Genomic DNA, 20,189 nt, shown 5'->3' on the forward strand with positions numbered 1-20,189 from the left:
CGACTTGCTGTCTAAGCTGAGTTCCGTAGATATGCTTCGGGGATGCTGGGAGAAAGAAGAGAAAGGGTTCCTGGCATCTACCTTACTCATCCAGGGAACTCGGCTTTTACCTGTGTTCCAGATGGAGATTGTGTTTGAAAGAAGGTTCTGCCACTAAAAAAAAATGCAGCATATTTAACTGCAATTTAAAAAATGCAGTACATGATACAGCTGATTGTAATTTATTTGGTAGTGAAAGATGGTCAACACATGTCAATTTAGGTAAAAAATGTTTCCCATTTCCTAGTTTCTTCGTATTAGTAAATCGCTTAAAGAAATTATGACATTATAAAACAGCATGAATATTACAGCAGTGTCTGGTTATTCTTCAGCTTTCAGGTTATTCTGTGTACGTGCATGTGTGTGTGTGTGCATGTGCATGTGCACGTGCGTGTGTGCATGCAGGCGTGTGCACATGTGTGCGCCCCTGTGTGCATGTGTCCATGTGTGTGCATGCGGGGGTGCGTGTGCACGTGCATGTGCACATGTGCGTGCGTGCGGGCGGCCGTGTGCACGCGTGCGTGTGTGTGCGTGGATGTGTGCGTGCAGGAGTGTGCATGTGTGTGCTTGTGTGCATGTGGGTGTGTGCGTGCGTGTGCGCGCGTGTACACCTGAAGGCTGAAGCAGACACTGCTGGCTGTCTCCCCAACAGTCACTCTCTTTCTTGACCAGCAATACTCTGATTTTGTTGGCACAAAATGCGTCTACTTTAAAGCACGCACTCTCCCAGACACCCGTGCAGCTGGGAGCCTTGTTCAGACCAGCGAAAAGTAAGTGGAGGTCCCGAGAGGGCGCTTTGGAGGGGGCGGCGCTGGCTGGCCTGCATCTTTGCTCCCTTCCCGACTTCGTCGGGAATTTGTGCCGGGAGCCGCGTCCATCATCTGGTGATCATGAGGCTCCTGTGGATGAAGGGCTGACGCAGGAAGGCAGAACCGCCTCACCTCGGGGCTCAGGAAACTACAGCTCCGAGGCCCAGCAGGGGCCCTGGCAAGGCCTTCACTGTGGTTTTGTAAACAGTCGGCTATTTTAACTGTAAACACTTAATGCTACTGTTTCTTCCCACTCCGACTCCCTCCCGCTGTTCCTTTCTATGTGACCGAAAACTAAATGGGAGGCCAAAGGAAATTTCTAATCTGTCAATAAGAAGAAAATTTGATCCGATATGTTACAGGAAGGACTGACTTATTTTCTTTTCTGCCTGCATAGAAAAACTACAAAGTCATCATATATGTAAAGACAACCGAAGGACAAAAAATATGCGAAAAAAATCTACAAAGTGTGCTGAGCAGCTAGTTTACAAAACCATTACTTTCTGTTTGTGGTATCTGCCAGTTATTAAAATTTGAATTTGACTGTGGTTGGTTTTCTCAGTGTCATTCTAAATGAAGTATTCGCTTTTATACCTACCTTTGTATTCCTTTATTTTAAAGAATGCCTCCCAAACCCCATGAACTGGGGGTCCCACAAAACCTAGATTTCCCCTCCTTACTGATAAGGCAGGATCCTCTGCTATTTGCTTCCCCTTCTACAAAATGCAGTTGTGACAGCATTTACCCACGGCTGTTGGGAGGATTCCGTTAAATGGACTCAGACGTGTGAAGGAGCCAGCACAGGGCTTGTCCATGACACGTGCGGAGCTAAAGTCATGCCTATTACCTCTGTTAAAGGCAACTGCAAATAAGTTTAAGCTTTAAAACAAAAAAAACTGAGATTGAAACAAAAAACTATGATTAAATATCTCTACGCCCTTTTAACTAACACGACGAAGACATTTAAATCAGGGCATTCTTCTTAGGAAGAATTAAACGATTATTCGGCACAACATGGGTGATATTTAAAAATTCAGAAACGACCAAGCAAGGAGAAGGTGGTGAGATCGCCCGTCCTCATCTGCTGGTGATCAAAGGCTGAAGAAACGAGGCATGCTGCTTGGCACGGGAATCATGAGCGAGCAGTGCGTTTGACCGAGGTATTGACGCGCTCGTGCGAGCTAAGGAGCAGCGACTCGTGCTCTCGTCCCAAGCCCTCTGAGGTCCCTCCGGTCCTCGGCATTTGTGCGGCCTGGCTCGGCAGCGTAGCGGAGCTGTGTGCTGGCACCGGGTGGCGAGGGCCGCAGCGTGGCTTTGCGGGGAGTGGGTGGCTGCGAATGCTCAGCAGGCGGCAAGCTCCGGGGCCCGGGAACCCTGGGGTCGGCCTCCCGCCACCCCTGAGCACCCTGGGGGGCCTCCCCTGCCCCACTGCTTACCTCCGCTCCCACCCCCGAGCCAGCAGTTTTTCAGTCATTGGTGTGGACAATAACCGATTCCCGAGGTTACGGGAAGGCAGTCTGGGGCAGGGCCTGGACTATCCGGAACCCGCATTTGGTGGCCGGGGACTCTCGGAAGCCCTGGGCCAGCTCTGACGTCACAGGACAACACCTGCTGCCCCCTTACCACTCCCTAGTCAACAGGATGTGATCTGTCTTCTTGAGCGAACTCCTTGAAGGCAGCATCCTGCTGTGTCTTAGGCAGATAACGTCCATTCCAAAAAACTTGAGTATGATTTTCTGATATGATGTTTCAAAAAGTCAACATCTTTGGACGGATATCGAAGAATCCACAATCTGTGCCTAGTAGAATACGTTAGAATGGGAGGCAGGAATCGTGATCCGGGGCGTGTGATCTCCAGTGAAACGCCTTCTAGTTTTGGCCGGCTGTACCGTTGGGCAGACGCAGTCATGCAGACGTGAGCTGACGGCCCTTGCACGCGCCACTGCAGCCAAAGGCGTCCTCTCCTGGCCGGCTGGCAGCTCCCTCCTGACTCGCCCTTCCGTCTTCCGCAGGCGGGCAGTGACCCGTGGCTCGCAGAATTCTGATTCTGACCCCGTCACGGACGTGTGGCCCCGCAGGCCTTCAGATGCGCGAACGCTCCTCCCTTCCGTTTTCCGTGGCGCTGTGTCCTCCTGTTCCCCTCGAGCCTCTCCGACTCCATCTTCTGTCCTCGGGGACCCCTCTCCTTCCGCCCTCCCCCGACATGCTGGCTCCGCCCTCTGTGCTCAGCCCCCCCAACTCTCTCCTTCGCCCTCTGCTTCAGTGGGCAATGTCATCTGCTCTGATGGTTTCGGCCGTCACCCATGTGCGGATGACTCCCGAATCCACCGCAGTCTCCTTTCTAATGGATAAGGCGCACAGAAATTTGGAAGCTGGACGGGGAAGTGATGCCTGGGAAGGCTGGGCAGACGAGGTACGATGAAGGCCCCCGACGAGTGCCTTTCAGTTATATTCTAACCCCTCTTCTGTTCGCCAGCAGGCCTATTTGTAACAGGTGGCTAGGGCCACCGTACATTTCAGGCCTACTGGAAGCAAACTGGCTGACACGGGACTTCTCATACACACAGTATCGTAACGGACAAACCGAACCCTACGTGTTACTGCAAATAACCATCAACGGTCCAGCTCCGCGCGGCCTTCCAGCCCCGACCCGCTTCACGTGGTACTCACCCCCAGGTACTCCGTGGTCAGAAGCTTCTCTCCCGAGAGTTCTCCGAGCTGGGGCTGGATCAGTTCGTCTTTGTCCAGGTCAGCCTCCATGCTGTCATGGTCCTCCTGTTTCAAAGGAGACAGTGGTGAAAGCTCTGGACCCCCTGCCACGAGTTCCCTGCCACGAGGCGAGAAGGCCTTGGCCCGACCTCAGCAACTCGTGGGTCCGCGTGCCCAAAGTCTGCCCCTTGTTTGTGACCTCTCCACGAAGGCAGCAGGGAGCATGGCGGCCCACTTCCTGGGGAGCTGGGGGCCGGGCGGACACGTCCATGGCACCAATGGGAGAAGGTTCAATGGCACGCGGCAGCCCAGCCCACCCCAAGGCTCGGGATTTCTCCCTCGCTGTGTTCAAGGCACCACGTGACCAACCGAATCGGTACGTCTACAAATAACTATTAAGCGCCTTCTTGTGCACAGGCCTTACAGGAGGCACGAAACTCTAGGCTAGGCTCGCTTGTCTCAAGTGGCTTACAGTCAACAAGTAAGAAGACTCAGCAAAAAGAGGAGAGTTGTTTGGCTTTGGGGGACATGGGGACATGGGTGGACCTGTTTTCCCTATTCTTCCCAATTAAGTACAACCCAAAATGCTGGACATAAGCATAAGAGGCCCTGAAAGATGCAGAGAAGGAGGCAGGTCAGGGTGCACCAGGCACAGCGGTGGAAAGTGCTGAGTCCCCTGGGCTTTCTTTTTGCCTTACAGTTTCCAGACTTATAGCTGAAGAGGCCAGCAGCCCAGAAACGTGAGTGGTAAAGACGAAAAATGTTCCCCAGAAGTCTGGCCCCTCAGGGAGCCAAAGGCCTGGGGAAGGGGGAGCCTAGCATGACAGACCTTTTAGAAAATAACCAAACACCATGGAAATCATTGTCGCTTCACCCCCGACCCCACCAGTGAGGGGCGCAGGGAGCCTAGACGTCTACCCTCACCAGGTTATGACGAGGCACCCCAACGCTCTCAGCTGGGGTGACATCAGAGGACAATTAAGGAGGGGGAATTTCACCCTTGCTGGGAGGTGATGAGGACCGACTGCCACCCCGAGGTGAGAATGGAGACCACATGGAGGGCAGAGACTGCCACCCCCACTTGGCAGTAACAAGATGTGCCCCTCTCCACGATGGGACGGTGTCAGAGGGGGCCTCTGGAGAGTCAAGACTTTTACTACTGCTTGCCGTGATCCCGTGGCGTCGGGGAGGCCATGCGGGGAGCAGCAACGAGGCATTCCTACCCCTTCTGGGCAGGGAGGTATTAGTGGGGGCCCAGTAGGGACCCTGAACTCCCACCCCTGCCCTGAAGAAACAGGAGCTCCTCCCTCCTCCCACCACTGCTGGGCATCGACAGAGGACAGGGGGGAACCTGGACCCCACCCCCACCTGGCTGCAATGCGAGGGGCCCTGAGCCCTGCCAGAGCAGTGTCAGAAAAAGCATCTGAAACCAGGTTTAACTAAGATCGAAAGTCTCCTAACAACACCCAAAATATCAGGGGGGCCAGGGAGCTCTAAAAGTTACTGAAAAGCCTCATTAGATGCCAACACCAAGACAACAGAGAGGCCACCTGACAGATCTTAAAGCAGCCATCAAGAAAATGCTTCAACGAGCAATTGCGAAGAAACCAAATTTAGACACATTAAAAATAGAAAGTTTCAACATAGAAAAAGAAGAACAAAACCCCCTGAAACATGCAAATGGAAGGAAGTAATAAAGAGCAGAAATTAACGACAAGGAAAACAACACAATAGAGACGGAAATTTGTCAAGCCTCTAGCGAGACTGACACCCCCCCCCCCCTCAAAACGAAGACACAATGACTAATACTGGGAATGAAACAGGACATATCACTGCAGACCCTGTGGGTATCAAAAAGGTAATAAGGAGTTACTACAAGTGTACACACATAAATTTGACAATTAGATAAAAACACACATTATTACATGCCTCTGAATGTGAAATAGAGAATTTGAGTAGTCCTAAAACTATTAAGGAAATTAAATTCGTAATTTTAAAATTTACTAAAAAGAAATCTCCAGGCTCAAATGGTTTTACTGGAGAATTCTTCCAAACTTTTATAAAAGTGACACCAATTCTACACAACGTCTTCGACAAAACAGAAGAGGAAGGATTATTTTTTAATTCATTTTATGAAGCTGGTATTACTCTGGTACCACAAACCAGGCACAAACACAGTACCATAAAAAGAGAAATACAGAAAAATATCTTTCATGAATAAAGATGCAAAAATCCTTAACAATTAAGTTAAAAGGAAAGGCAAAAAAATCCTTAACAAAATATTAGCAAATAGAACAGAGCAATGGATCAGTATGTTGAAAGAATTAAATGCCATGACCATGTGTGGTTTGTTCTAGTGATGTAAATCTGGTTAAATATTTAAAATTTAATCATTATAACCCACAAGATTAACAGGTTTATGAAGAAAAGAACCACACGATCATATTAATAAATGTCGAAAACACATGGAAAAATTCAACATTCATGACAAAAACTCTCAAAAAATTAGGAATAGAGTGGTACTTCATAACACCTACGAAAAAACTACAGCTCACATACTTGATGGTGAAAGACCGGATGATTCCCCCACTGCGATCAGGAACAAGGCAAGGATTTCCACTCTCACCATTCTTTTTTCAATACAGCACTAGAAGTTCTAGCCAGAGCAATAAGACAAAAAAAAAAAAAAAAAAAAGGGAAATAAAAGCATGTAGGGTCAGAAAGGAAGAAACAGAACTGTCTCTCTTTGCAGAGGACATGACTGTCTGTCACGCAGATAATCGCAGGGAATTGACGCCCCAAACTCTTAGGACTAATAACTGAGTTCGGCTAGGTCACAGGATACAAGGCAAACATACAAAAATCAATCTCTATATGCTAGCAATGAACTTAAATTAAGACACTGAAATTAAAAATACAGTAGCATTTACAATTGCTCACAAAAATGAAAACAGAACTACTTAGGAATAAATCCAATAAAACGTATAGAATTCGTATGCTGATTATTACAAAACGCTAATAAAAGAAATCAAAGAGGAAAGAAATGTATGGAAAGACACACCTTGTTCATGAATTGGAAGATTTAACATAGTTAAGATATTGATTCTCCCGAAATTGATATATTAGTTTAATGTAATTTCTATCAAAATCCCAGCAAGATTTTTCAATAGATATATAAAAAATTGTTCAAAAATTTATATAGAAAGGCCAAAGAAACTAGACTAGCTAAGACAATTTTGAAAAAAAAAAAAAAAAAAGGAATAAGATGGAAGAAATCACTCCACCTAATTTCAAGACTTCATACAGGCAGATAGACGTATAATCAATGGAACATAATAGAGAACTTCAAAACAGACCCACGCAAATATGTTCAATCGATTCTTGACAAAGCAATTCAATGCAGAAAGGGCCGCCTTTTCAACGAATAGGGTGAGGGCAATTGGACATACATTGGAGGGCAGGAGAAATGAACCTCTATCTAATTCTCGCATCTAATACAAAAATTAACTCAACATAAATCATGGACTTAAATGTAAAGTTATCAAGTTGTTAGAAAATGTAGGAGAAAATCTTCAGGATCCGTGGGGAGGCAAAGGGTTCTTAATTCTTGACACCAAAAGCACAATCCATAAAAGGAAAAATTCGATAAACTGCATTTTAGCGAAACCTAAAAAATCTTTTGCTCTGTGAAAAGCCCTGTTAAGAGGATGAAAATTAAAGTTCTAGACGGGGAGAAAATATTTGGAAACCACATATCTGACAAAGGACTAGTCTCTAATTACATAAAAAGTATAAAGAACTCTCAAAACTCAACAGTAAACAACCCAAACGATATAATTAGCCAATGGGCTAAGACATGAAGAGGCATTTCACGAAAGACGATGTATGGACGGGAAATAGGCACACGAAAACGTTTAACATCACCAGCCTTCAGGGAAGCGCAGAGAAACTGGGTCACTAACACGCAGCTAGTGGGAACACAAAACTGGCACCGCCACTCAGGAAAGTAGGTGCATGTTTCGGTTTCTTAAGAAAGCGAAACATGTACCTACTATACACAACCCAGCAATTACGCCATTGGGCGTTTACCTCAGGGGAATGGAGACCTGTCACACAAACATCTGTATGCAAACGGTCACAGCGGCTTTATTCACGATATCCAGAAACTGGTAACAACGGACGCCCTTTCACGGGAGATGGTCAAACAAACTGGTCCGGCCACACCGCATACGACCGATACACACAATCTCCAGTGAGTTACGTTGTGTGAAGAAAGCCGGCCCTCAACGGTTATGGGCTACGAGATTCCATTTATGTGCCATTCTTGAAACGACGGACTGTGGACACGGAGAACAGATTAGTAGTTGCCCGGGGTTAAGGAGGAAATGGGGGCGGGAGGGCAGTGGGTTCGGCTGTAAAAGGGATCCCTGGGGTGATGGAAGTCTTCTGGATCTTGAATGGACCCAAGTTGCCCTCCTGGCTATGATATTATAGTACAGTTTTGCAACACGATAGCATCAGATGGAACTGGGTAATGGGTACATGGGACTTTTCTGTATCATTTCTAACAATGTGAATCTACAATGACCGCAAAATAAAACGTTTCAAATACAAAAAAAGAGGTGTTAAGAACAAAATAACAGTGTGTAGGAGATGTCACGAGTCTGTGTATAATCGAACACATGTGGTACGGGACCCGAGGCACTCTTTCCCGCCCCCTGCTAGGACTTTGAGATCACAACGTCCTTTGCGGATTAAATGAGAAAGGTCAGTAAAAATCAGGCGGGACCTGGTTGGTGAGGAGGGAGCTGGCTGTGGAAGCGAGGAAGGGGGAGGGATGGGCGGGCCCTGCAGGCAGCGGGCAGTCCGAGTGCTGGCCCGGTCTCCAGCCATCACGCCTTGGTGGCAATGGTCCCTGAGTTTGTCTAACCAATCCTTCCCGATACCTTGACCACTCAACAACCTGTAACCTGTAATTTCGCTCCTCTAAACCTGCCAACAGGAAGAGGAAGCTCTACTCTGTAAATGTGAGTATCCGCCCTGTATTTTCCAACCAATTTCTAGTTATTCCGGATGCCCCAGTCTTTTGTGAAGTTGATTTAGCTGAGTCCGAAGGCTCCAACTTCCAGGAGGACCGCCGCCGCTGGGTAGGGCTGGTGCAGGGGGTGCCGCCCGGCCCTTCGGGGCCTTTTTAGGGTACAGACGGTCAGCATCGCCTGCTATCAGTTGGTGGTGTGCTCCCAGGATGGGCTGTCTTAAGAAAAGAGGATGTGACTTACTCTAGGTGGTCCCTGAAGGCAGGCCAGACCAGCAGACTGAGAGGCAGGTTCCAGACCAACCCAGAGCCTCTTCTGACAACCAGCCTGTCCTCCTGGTGGGACAAGCTGCTGAGGAGCTGCTATTGCCGCCATCTGGGAGCAGTCACGTGACACCCTCCTGTCACAGAACCTCGAGGAGCCCACCTGACACGTCCACGGCACTTCGCATCTCCCCTCTCATAATGACTCAGTGGATCCTTTCATCATCCCGATTTTGTCTGAGGTGGAAACCGAGCCTGAGAGAAGGGACAAGTCCACCGTGACAGCCAGGCCCTGGGGCTTGGGGCGGCCCCTTTCTGCCCAGCTCTCTTTGGCTCAGCCACTTGGGGCCTCGCAGAGAAGCCCGTGTCTGAGGAGGTTCGGGCTGCACTGACTGGGGTCTTCTGAGGTCCGAGGGTCCCCGGGGCCTGGTTGAGACCGAGGTGCAGAGGAAGGCCAGAGCGGCATGCTGCGGTCCGCGGGCCCCTTCCTCTCTCCTCCCGTCCTGTCGGATCACAAGTGGAGAATCTACTCTTGTGCTACCCGGAACACCGGCTTCACGGTCAACCTAACCCCTCGTCCTGCTCCCCCCTCCACAGCCGGGGCGGCCGCCTTCTCCTTCTGCGGCTTCACCTGAGCGGGCAGCTCTGCCAAGTGCGCGCCTACCCACCATCCTGAAGTTTCACTCGGGGTCCCTTAGAGGCGACGCCATCTGTGAGGCCCCACCTGAGGTCAGCTCTGGGACAGCGAGGTTAAGATTTACACCGCGGCCCCGGCTTAGAGTTCAGTGCGCTAAAATACCAACCCCTTAGTGATCGAGTAGTGTGTGCAGGACATATTATCACAGGAAAGGGGCTGCCCCCTGTGAACAAAGGCAGCGGGCTCTGTGGTCAGAGTGAGTGGCAGGGCGCTCTGGGCAGTGGGGTAGTATTTCAGCTCCTTTCCAGGGGGTGAAGCCTTAGAGGCACCAGCTGGAAATGGGCAAATGAATGATAATTTCACGGAGGAACGGGTGATACACCACTTCCCTGCCAGGATGGAAGATAAAACGCCAGGAAACAAAGCAAATGACCACATTCCATTTCAGCGAGAGAAATAAATGGTCTGTGGCAACCCTCAGCCGACACTGGGGGAAGTATTTCTTCACCCTGGATGACAGGTACATATGCAAGACACTTGCCTGCAAACCAAGCTATACATATGCAAACCACAAGCAAAAGCCTGTTTAGTGACTTGTTCAAAACAAGTTAGTTAAGAGATGCACTGAAATATTTATTCAATTATTTTTTTTTTAGTTAAAACAAGTTGAAGTTGTTTTTTTATTAAAAGTACTTTATAGTTAAATGTATTGGTAATCGATAGGCCTTCCCTAACCTCCAAAACACAGGTCAGGTTCTGCATTTGGTCCGTAACCGACACAACCCTTCAACCGAAGTCAACCTGCAGGCGCAGGCCACCCCGTCTCCACCTGGAGGATCTCTGCTGGCGAAACCAGGCGAAGGCTGCTGGTGTGCTCGGGGAGGGGGCGCTGACGTAAAATGCACACACTGAGAACGGACTCGAGACGCACTCATTTTAAACGGCCCTTCTTGGTTAAGAAAGCTTGGCGCGGAGGCCCTTCTCTGGGCACATGTGATTCCCGTCAGTGCCGAGGTTTCTCGGCGCGGCAAGAGGGATCACCTCGCTGACTCCTTGGAAATCGTGACTGACTGATGACGGACGTTTCTTAAGTTCTCTGACTTTACAAAGCCATGTACTGGATAGCTATAAACTAGTCACCGTCATGGTTTGCCCGGGAAACGCTAATATTGGTGAAAAGGCAATGAGGGTGTCGTTAGCACCCCCGAAATGTGAGGAGCAAAAAAGCAAAGCGAGCTGTACTGGGCGAGCTGGAAAGTGTGATTTACGGACGAGGAGCGAGGGCCTGACTGCCAGCAAGGCCCGGGGAGCCGCGCAGAGGGAGACGCAGCGGGGTGCAGATGCCACGGGACGTGGCGGGTGGGAAGGGAGAGCGGGGAGCCCGCCGAGAACGCAGGCGCCTGTCTCCCTGTGTCGGCCGGTGCCAAGTGGCCTAGAACGACGGAGCACGTAGGAGATCTTTCTGACACGGCAAATCCAGGGCGCGTTCGGTGGTAACTCCCGGCTGCGCCGTCCCGTCCGGGAGGCGGGCGACGGCTTTCCACGCACTTCCCTCGATTCAAGTGGGGAGACTTCCACTCGGCTCGCGCAAGTGCGTGCAGCCGAGGGGGGTGACGAGTCCCAGCGCCAGCGGCCCGGCGTGAGGACGTGAGGACGGAGCACTGGCCCTCCGCGTCACTCGCTTGTCCGGGCTGCCTGGGAATGCCACACGAAACGTATTTTGAAAGCTACTTTGTGAAGCAAGGAGGTGATGGATAAGGAAATGCTTTAAGAGTAAATGCCTCATTGGGGTGGGTTTTTAAATACCATTGTTGGAAGGAATTTTACTAAAATTACTGGTCTTTATGTGCTTTAGCAGAATGCATCAGATTACCATGGCAGAGCTTACTGATAAGTGATTATTTCAAGAAATTAAGAATGCCTCCTAAAAAAGGCACTTGAGCCGAGATGAACTTAGATGTTCTGCTATGAAGCTTCCCCATAGCAGCCTGGTGACCTTACGACCCTACAAGATTCTTAACTAGAGGCTTTAGATACATAATACTCCAGACGAACCAGATTCTAAGCAATTGGCCTGAAAACAAAACTAAGGTGAACTACTAAATGCATTTGAAAACTCAGATTCGTACAGATATAATGCAGAGGGCAGAATGTATTCAAGTGGTTTTACATATGACAAGTGAAAGTATCGAGTGCGTTTTCCACTTGAAATAACTGTAAGACTTCTACCAGCAGTTTAAATTTGAGACGCCTTAGAACACTGAATTGTAAATCCCACTCTTTGTAAAAACAGGGGAAAAAAACACTCCACCGGGGAGAGAGAGGGTGGACCAGGTGACCAGGCAGGCAGAGTGGCCGACATGCTCCCTCCCCCAGGGGAGTAGGCCCGTCCCCTTTGTGCGGCTTTCTGGGACTGCGTGCCCAGGGCTGAGGATGGAGCCGGTGCCGACTCCCTGAGGCTGCAGCGTGATGCTCAGAAGTTGTTCTAGCCAGCAGCTGCCCCATTCGCGAAACGCACGGGGTAGCGAGGCTGGCCTGCCGACCAGCCCCGTCAGTGACTAACCGCACGACAGAAACCCGAAGGCGTGAGGGCTTTACTTCCTCGAGCTTCTGACCCACTGCCTGTACTGCTCCATTTGCTTCCTTTTTTCTGAAGTCTAAGTGCAAACAGCAAGGTACATGGCAAAGACTTCAAAGCCGCTCTATGAAAAGCCGAGCTCATTAAGATACGGAAAACGCAGAATCGGAGGAGACATGGAGGCTCCGTGGGACCAGAAGTGACAGATGGTAGAAGGTTTCTGTGGGACAGAGAGAGGAAGACGACATTATAACAGTGTCCAGACACTGTGCCTCATACGGGCCGGAGGACCTCGGCCACCCTGAATCGTGGTCCCTTCTGAACAGGGGTCACATGAGCGTGATCAGGGGACGGGGCTCAGGGGTTCAAAAGACCCAAGGACCAAGTCTGGGTGTGTCCCCTACCCCAGAGTGGGTTGGGGTGGGGCTGGCTAGCAAGAAACCACCACGGGAGCGAGAACAGGAAACACACCCTGACATGATGAAGGTATTTTCTTCCTGGCCAGCAAGACCGTCACGAGGAAAAAACTATTATTCAATAAACCACGTATATTTTGAAAGAATGCTTAGATGGACTTCAAAGTCCTCACAAGTTCTTTATGAAACAGATTTGAAAAGTAAGAATTTGTCAGTGTTTCTTAAGCTCCTGGGGAGGGAGTTGAGGATTAGGGTGGAAGGAATTTAAATTCGGTTTTTCAGGAAAAACCTCGCAGGCCAGCTGTTATCGGAGGGTGCCCTGGGAACAGCCTCCATCTCTTCCTTCTACCTGCAGAGGGTCCGGCTTCCCTTCTCCCTGCTTCCCACCCCCAGCTCCATCCTGGCCGCGCACTGGCCTTGGCCCCAGCCCTGGCCGGCACGCCAGGTGCCTCTGCGCCAGAAGCCTGTGGTTCGCATCCCCCTCCGCTGCCTCTAGGTTACGGTGATGATGAGAAACTCAGCGCTAACATGCACCGAGGCCGTGCTAGCACAGTACAGGGGTCATTTCGTTCTGTCCTCACAGTCACCTGACTAAATGGGTATTTGTATTCTTACTTTACAGATGAGAACACTGAGGCCCGAAGAGGTTAACCGACTTGCCCAAGGCCACACAGTTACTACGGGGTGGGGCGGGACTCGCTCTCACCCAAGCAGTCTGATCACTGGACCATTTTCTCGGTATTTACATGCAACCGCTCATCCTTTCGACATTCAGCAAGTATTTGTCATTTCCTAGGGTCTCCGGGGGCTGTACAGGGATCTGCTCTCTGTCGCCTTGGACTTGGAACGAGGACACAGCACACGTGATCACACACATACATGACGTGAGACGAGAATTTGGTCCGAGACCCCAGCGAGCTGCAACGGGCTGGCCTGCCGAGGAGCTGTCCATCAGGGACGAAGGCCGCGTCCCAGCCCTGCTGTTGGCGGCCGCCCCGCTGTCCCGGATTAGACCAGTCTGCGCAGCTCCGGGAGAAGGAGCGAGTGGACACTTCTGCACGGACAGAAAGGAGGCAAAGGGGACTATCGTTTTTTTGTGTGTCTGTTCCGTGCTGCAGATTAACCAATTCATCTCCAAATCAATGTTATGATTATTTAATCCTCATTTTTATAGATGAAGAAACAGCTAGTGACATGAAAGAAAATACAGAGGTAGACCGGGGTCTCGCCGAGTGGGGCTTCGGGTGCCGCCGGGGGCAATTTAACTTCATTAGGTGGTGGTGGGGAGCATGGAAATGTTTTTAAAAGCATCACGCGAGAGCCTGTGTAAGGGGTTCAGCCCCCTTGGGGAGCGATTCGGCAGAGTCCAGTACAGATGAGACCCTGGCGCCCCGCGACTCGGCAATTCAAGGTCCAGGCGGGGACCTCAGAGAAGCGCTCCCCGTGTTCACAAGGAGACGCGGGCAGAGGAGCTCCTGGCCGCACCGTGAAGAACAGGCGCGACTTGCCGCCTCTCACAAAGGAACGGGTAGAACGCAGCGACCGACCGCTGTTATGCGGGCGACCTCGGCGACCTTGGTTGGGCCCGAGTATCGGTATGAATACATCTCTGACATGCGATGCTGAGTGAAAACGGCAACCCAGCGCGTGAGTCATGCAGTATGGAGCCATTTATGTAAGACGATGAGCTAAAAGACAAAGTGTATATTGTATGTGGAGGCATCGAGGTGTTAGAAAAGCGCAGAACCCCCTGTGGAACGTGCGCCGGCTTCAGGACAGCGACTGATTCTGGGGACGGAGGGGGGCCGCAGAGGGACGGAGGCGCGGATCCAGCGCTTGTTTTATCGTTTTCCGAATTTTCTGGAATTTAGAAATTAAGCTTGCGTCCCTGCGTGACCCGAGCTCTGCTTGAGGACGATGGTCTGGTGGCCACGTGCAGGACAGGCTGGGGAGGGAACGGACTGCGGCCGGGCAACCAGGAGAGAGGGGAGACGAGGCATAAGCCAGGGTGCGGAGCCCAAAAGGAAATGAAGGGGGAGACGGAAGCGACTTTCAGGATGACGAGCCACGGTCGGGAGGGCAGGGAGAAGGGACAGTCGCAGATCGCCGCGCGGGTCAGAGGTGGGTGCCTGGGGCGCGCAGGCGCCTGACTGGCCTCGCGGTCTGGGCCGGCGCCCACCTGCAAGCCGGAGCCGCTTCCTGAACGCGTCCCGTGTCAGACACTGAGCTGAGCGCTCGCGGCGCTACTCACGGCAGGGAGGGACCGGCCCGTTTAGAGAAACCGAGGCTCGTACGTGGCAGAGTCAGGACCCAGCTGGGGTCCCTGATTCTAAGGGGGTGATGTTTGGCTGAGGTCAGAGGCCTCCTCGGCCTAGAAGTTCCCGAGGTCCACAGGCGACCTGGTCCCAGTGCTGCAGGGCACGGTTCACATCCTGGAATGACGAGGCCCGTCGGGGACTTACCGAATTCGCCGGCAGGTTTATTTTTCACTGTGAAACAGCAAATTGGCCCTCTGAGTGATTATCACTTAATACAAAAGGAGCGACAATGTCTCTTCTCACTTCATACCTTCTTACAGCTTCCAGAAGCTAGCGACCTTCCTCCCAGAGGCCCCAGGCGACCTGACCTTGACTGTCTCCTTGACCCCACATCCTGCTTCACTTCCGGCTGCTCCTAGACCTCTCCCCAGCACGCTCTGCCTCAGGGCCTCACGTGTGCCGCCTCGGCCACCACGTGCTCACTCCCTCATGCCCTCCCCTACTTTGTCCTTCAAGGCACACGCCACCATTGGACGTACTATGTTTCTATTTCCTCCTTTGTTGAAGGTCTGCTTTCTTCCGACGGAATATCGGTTTTGCTTATTGCCGTATCTCCAGGGCCTAGAACAGTGCCTGACCCCGACGGCTTCCGGTATGAGGAACACGAGTGGGTCAGGCGGGTCCCCTCTCCAGAAATCAAGAAACACGATGTGACAAATTCATTAAAAACGATCATTTCAGGACACTTGCAGGGAACTTGAGAAGCGTCTGCACATTGGGAAAGCACTACCACGATCGGGCCAGCATGGTGCGTCGTGGTCTACCTGCCTGGGGGAGTTCCCTTCTGTTTCGGGCAGTAAAACTCACAGCTTTACTGGCTGAAGGTGCAGCCCGGGCAGAGGACAAGTGACAGGGCAGCTAGAAACGAAGGGGGTATCGGGACGCAAGAGAGCCCTCCAAGGACCGAGGTAACAAAACCCACCACCTCGGACCCTAAAAATCCCACCACCTCTGACCCTAAGGCCCAGACGCTCGCAGAAACCCCAAGGGGCCCGCAGGACATTGCACGCTTGGGGAAACTTGCAAACGTTCTGTACCTTTACATGCATTCCTCAAACTACACGCAGCTCAAGGGGCGGGAGGAGGAAACCTTCCTGGCTTGAGGTATGTAAACCTAATCTCTGTCCAGATCTCTGACAGACTGTGAAACTACACAGGGAGACCCACAGGGCGGGATCCGGCAGAGACACCTTGGCTGCCAGACGCAGTGGGGAGAGAGATTTCACAGTTAAGAGACCAGGCGAGCGAACTGCTTACCAAGACGGGGGAACACAGCATGACCCGGAATCACTGTGGCGTTCTCTGCGAGGCCCGCGTTTCAAACGAGCACTGCTAGGCAGGGCGGAGGAACGGAAGAGTGTGATGAGCCTCAGGAAAGGCCAAAGCAGCCAGCAGGACCAGCTCTGAGTGGGCCCAGATGCTGCACTGAGCAGACAGAGACACTTCAAAAACAGAGACTTCAAACTACCAAATTGTTCAAAGCTTTAAAGAAAAATTGTACTCAACGGTTAACAGAAAACATACTAAAAATGAGTGAAAAACAGGAAATCTCAACGGGGAAATGGACGCTAGAAAAAGAAACCACACGGAAATTCTAGAGCTGAAAGGACAAGAACTGAGATGAAAAAAAGTCAGTAGATGTGCTCATGTGCTCGGCAGATGCGAGACGGCAGAAGCATCGGTTAACCGGAAGATGGATCGATAGACAGTAACGGGCTCAAGGAACAGAGAGAGGACGCATTGAAGAAAAATCTTCAGAACAAGCCTCAGAGGTCTTTCTGACAACATCAAGTATTGTAATATATGTATAATTGGATTTCAAGGAGGAGAGGAGAGGGAGAGGAAGGGGCAAAAAAAATACTTGAATAAATAATATAAGAACACTTCCTGAATCTGGTGAAAAACTGTAACTTATAGACCCAAGAAGCTCAATGAATCCTAAAAACGATATATACAAAGAAATCCACACTTAGGCATTGCATAAGCAAACTGCTGAGAGCCAAAGATAAGGAGAGAAGCTTAAAAAGAAAAAAAAAAATACCTACCACATACAAGGAAACAGTGATAAGTGATAAATAATAGCTGAATTCTTATCAAAAACAATGGAAGCCAAAAGACAGTGGAGTGACATGTTCGGAGTGTGAAGGAGAAAAGCCCGTTGACCAAGAGGCCCGTCTCCAGTGAAAACGACCAGTGAAAGCATCCTTCAGGCGTGAAAGCGAGAGAGACAGTTCTAGATTTTTAAAGAGTGAGAGCATTTGATTGTTACTAGACCTAAATTACCAGAAATGCTAAAAGCGGTGTTTCGGGCAAAAGGGGTCCGACCTCGGATGACGACTTCACACAGGAAGGAACGGAGAGCGCCGGACACGGCCGCCGCGTGGGTGGACACGCAGAGACGGTCTTCGCCCGAGTCTCCTAAAGGCGTGTGGCTATGCAAAGCGCGGGCGCACGGCGCTGGCTTGATAACAAATACAGACGCCGTGTAAAGGGCCACGGGAGCACGAAGGCGGAACAGAAATGCGGTGTCTTCTGTTTTCCCAGAAACGAATCAGTGGCAACTCGAAGCGGACTGTGGCGAGTAAAGGACACGTCCCTAGAACCAACTTAGAAAAAAAGAAAAAGGCAAATACGGCTAAAAAGCCGAGGATTTAAAATGGTGCGGTAAAAATATTTGTTGACTACCAAAGAAAGAACAGAAGAACAGACAGATGAGATACACAGAAAACGGCAAATGGCAGAATTAAACTCAACCACGTTGACAATCACACTAAATGTGAATGGTTGTTAAACGAATTTGAAAAAGAACAATGTTGGAGGACTCGTATTTCGAAATGTACTCTAAAGCTCTAACAGTCAAGATCGCGTGCCGGCAGCATCGAGACGGACCTGTAGGTCACGTGAGGAGAAACGAGAGTCCAGAAATACGGGCTTACGTTTCTGCTGAATTAGTTTCTTTACGGAGGCACGAATGTGACAAAGTAATTCAATGGATCGAAGCACGGTCTTTTCAACAAGTGGTACTGGGGCAACTGGATATTCACATGCAAAAAGATAAATTTAGATCCTTACCTCATACCATAGACGGAAATTAACTAAAAATGATCCTAAAACTAAATTAAGCGCTAAACATATAAAACCCTCAGAGGGAAACCTAGGAGAGAATCTTTGCAATGTTGGTTTGGGCCGATGGTTTTCAGCTAGGGGTGATTTTGCCTCCCAGGGGACATTTAGCTATGTCTGGAAACAGTTTTGGTTGTCACAACTTTGGAGTGGGGTGGATACTACCGGCATCCAGTGGGTAGAGGCTGAGGATGCTGTTGAACATCTCATAATTCACAGAAAAATCTGGCCCGAAATGCCAATAGTGCCACAGCTGATAAACTCTGGGTTGGTCCGAGGGTTCTGAGATACAACAACAAAAGCACGAGCCATAAAAGAAAAAAAAGAAGATATATAAGACTTCATCCAAATAGAACACTTTTGAGCTTCAGAAAACACCATTAAGAAAATGAGAAAGCAAGGCACAAATTGGGAGAAAATGTTTGCAAACCACATATCAGAACAAGGACTGGTGTCGGGGACATCTGAAGAACTCTCACGACTCAATAATGAGACGACAAACAATCCCAGTTCAAAAAGTGGGCAAAATACTTGAGTAGATATTTCACCACAGAAGGTACACAAATAGCTAGTGTTACGGGTTGAAACTGTGTAACCCGAAAAGATATGTTGAAGTCCTGATCCCCAGTGCCTCGGAAGGTGACCTCGACTGGAATAAGGTTTTTGCAGATGTAATTAGTTAAGATGAGCTCATACTGGAGTCAGGTGAGGGCTCAATCTAATAGGACTGGTGTCCTTATAAGAAGAGGATGCAAAGACATATTAGGTGAGAAGGCCATGTGACAAGAGAGGCAGAGCCTGGAGTCACACAGGGGCCAGCCGAGGTCTGCCGAGGATGGCCAGCAGCCCCAGGGGCTACGAGAAAGGCATGGGACAGGTTCTCTCCTAGTGCACTAAGGCAGGTTCTCTCCTAGTGCACTAAGGTCCTGCCCACACCTGGATTTTGGACTTCTAGCTTCCAGAACTGTGAGACAATAAATCTCAATTGTTTTAAGCCCCCCAGTTCGTAGCGCTTTGTTACAAGAACCCTAGAAATCTAACACGGCCTGCAAACATATAAAAAGATGCTCGACATCATTCGTTGTTAGAGAAACACAAGTTTAAAACACAACGTAATATCACTTGACACCTACCAGGACAGCTCGAACTAAAACAGACAACAACAAGCTTCAGAGAAGATGTGGATAAACTGGCTCCTTCAGTTCCTGGTGGAAATGTAAAAATAGGTAGAGCCCCTTTGGAAAAGAATTTATGCATTTCTTTAAAAGTTGAACATAAATTTGCTCTACCCGCCTCCCCAGGAATTCCACTGCTGGGTAACTAACCCAAGGGAAACGAAAATGAACGAACACAAAGACTTGCGCTTAAGTGTTCATAGCCGCGCTGTTTAAAACAGTCAAAAAAAAAAATACAAAAAACAAAAAAACCCGGAAACGATGCACATTGTTTCAACCAGTGAACGGACAAAAAGTGGTTTATCCACATGAGGGACTAATACTCAGCAATAAAGAGAAATGGACAACTGTTACATGCTCCGACACGGTTAATCCTCAAAAACATCATACCCAGCGAAAGCTACCAGATGCAAAAGACTACGTACCATGCGAAAATGGTCAGAAGACAAAGACCTAGAGAGAGAACAGATTTCTCACTGCTTCGGGCCCGGTGGGCAAGGGAAGGGCCGGCAGGGGACCGGCTATGACGGGTGTAAGGGACCTTTCCAAAGCGAGGGGAATGAACCATGTGCAACTCTGCACGTGCATGAACATCACGGAAACGCACACTTAAAACAGGTGCATTTTATGGTATGTAAATTATACCTCAAAGAAACTGCTCACATGTGTAAGAACACTACATAAACACTCCAGTCAAAGGCAGAGATTGTCGGAACAGATAAAAACAAACAAACAAACAAAAAGCAGTCCAGCTGTCTGCTGTCTACAAGAGAAGCACTTTGAATTCAACAGACACAGACAGGTTGACAGTGAAAGAATGGAAAAAGATATACCGAGCCATGAATATGCAGTAAGCATAGGAGAGCTGGAGGGGCTGTATTAACGGCAGACACCGGGAACGTGACCGAGGCACGGAGGACATTTCCTAACGATACAGGGTCGACATTGGGGTGACAGAACAATTACAAATATACATGCCGAGAACACAGGAACTCCGAAACAGAGGGAGCGAAGCCGACAGAGCTGGAAGGAGAAGGAAGCGCATCTGCAATCACAGTCGGAAGTGTTTGTCATTCCTCTCTCAGC

The 20,189-nt window shown here is 49.7% G+C and overlaps 1 protein-coding gene across 9 annotated transcripts in view; it reads right to left on the minus strand.

Moving 5' to 3' along the window:
* Window positions 1–20,189, minus strand: part of ARMC9 (armadillo repeat containing 9) — a 97,302-nt gene that overhangs the window by 6,991 nt on the left and 70,122 nt on the right. For all 9 annotated transcript variants that reach the window (XM_036236485.1, XM_036236482.1, XM_036236483.1 and 6 more), the window contains one exon: window positions 3,519–3,623. In XM_036236485.1, the coding sequence (XP_036092378.1) occupies window positions 3,519–3,623 (105 nt within the window). The remainder of the gene's footprint in view (window positions 1–3,518; window positions 3,624–20,189) is intronic.

The sequence above is a fragment of the Rousettus aegyptiacus genome, unplaced genomic scaffold (assembly GCF_014176215.1).
Source record: "Rousettus aegyptiacus isolate mRouAeg1 unplaced genomic scaffold, mRouAeg1.p scaffold_m13_p_2, whole genome shotgun sequence".
Lineage (NCBI taxonomy): Eukaryota > Metazoa > Chordata > Mammalia > Chiroptera > Pteropodidae > Rousettus > Rousettus aegyptiacus.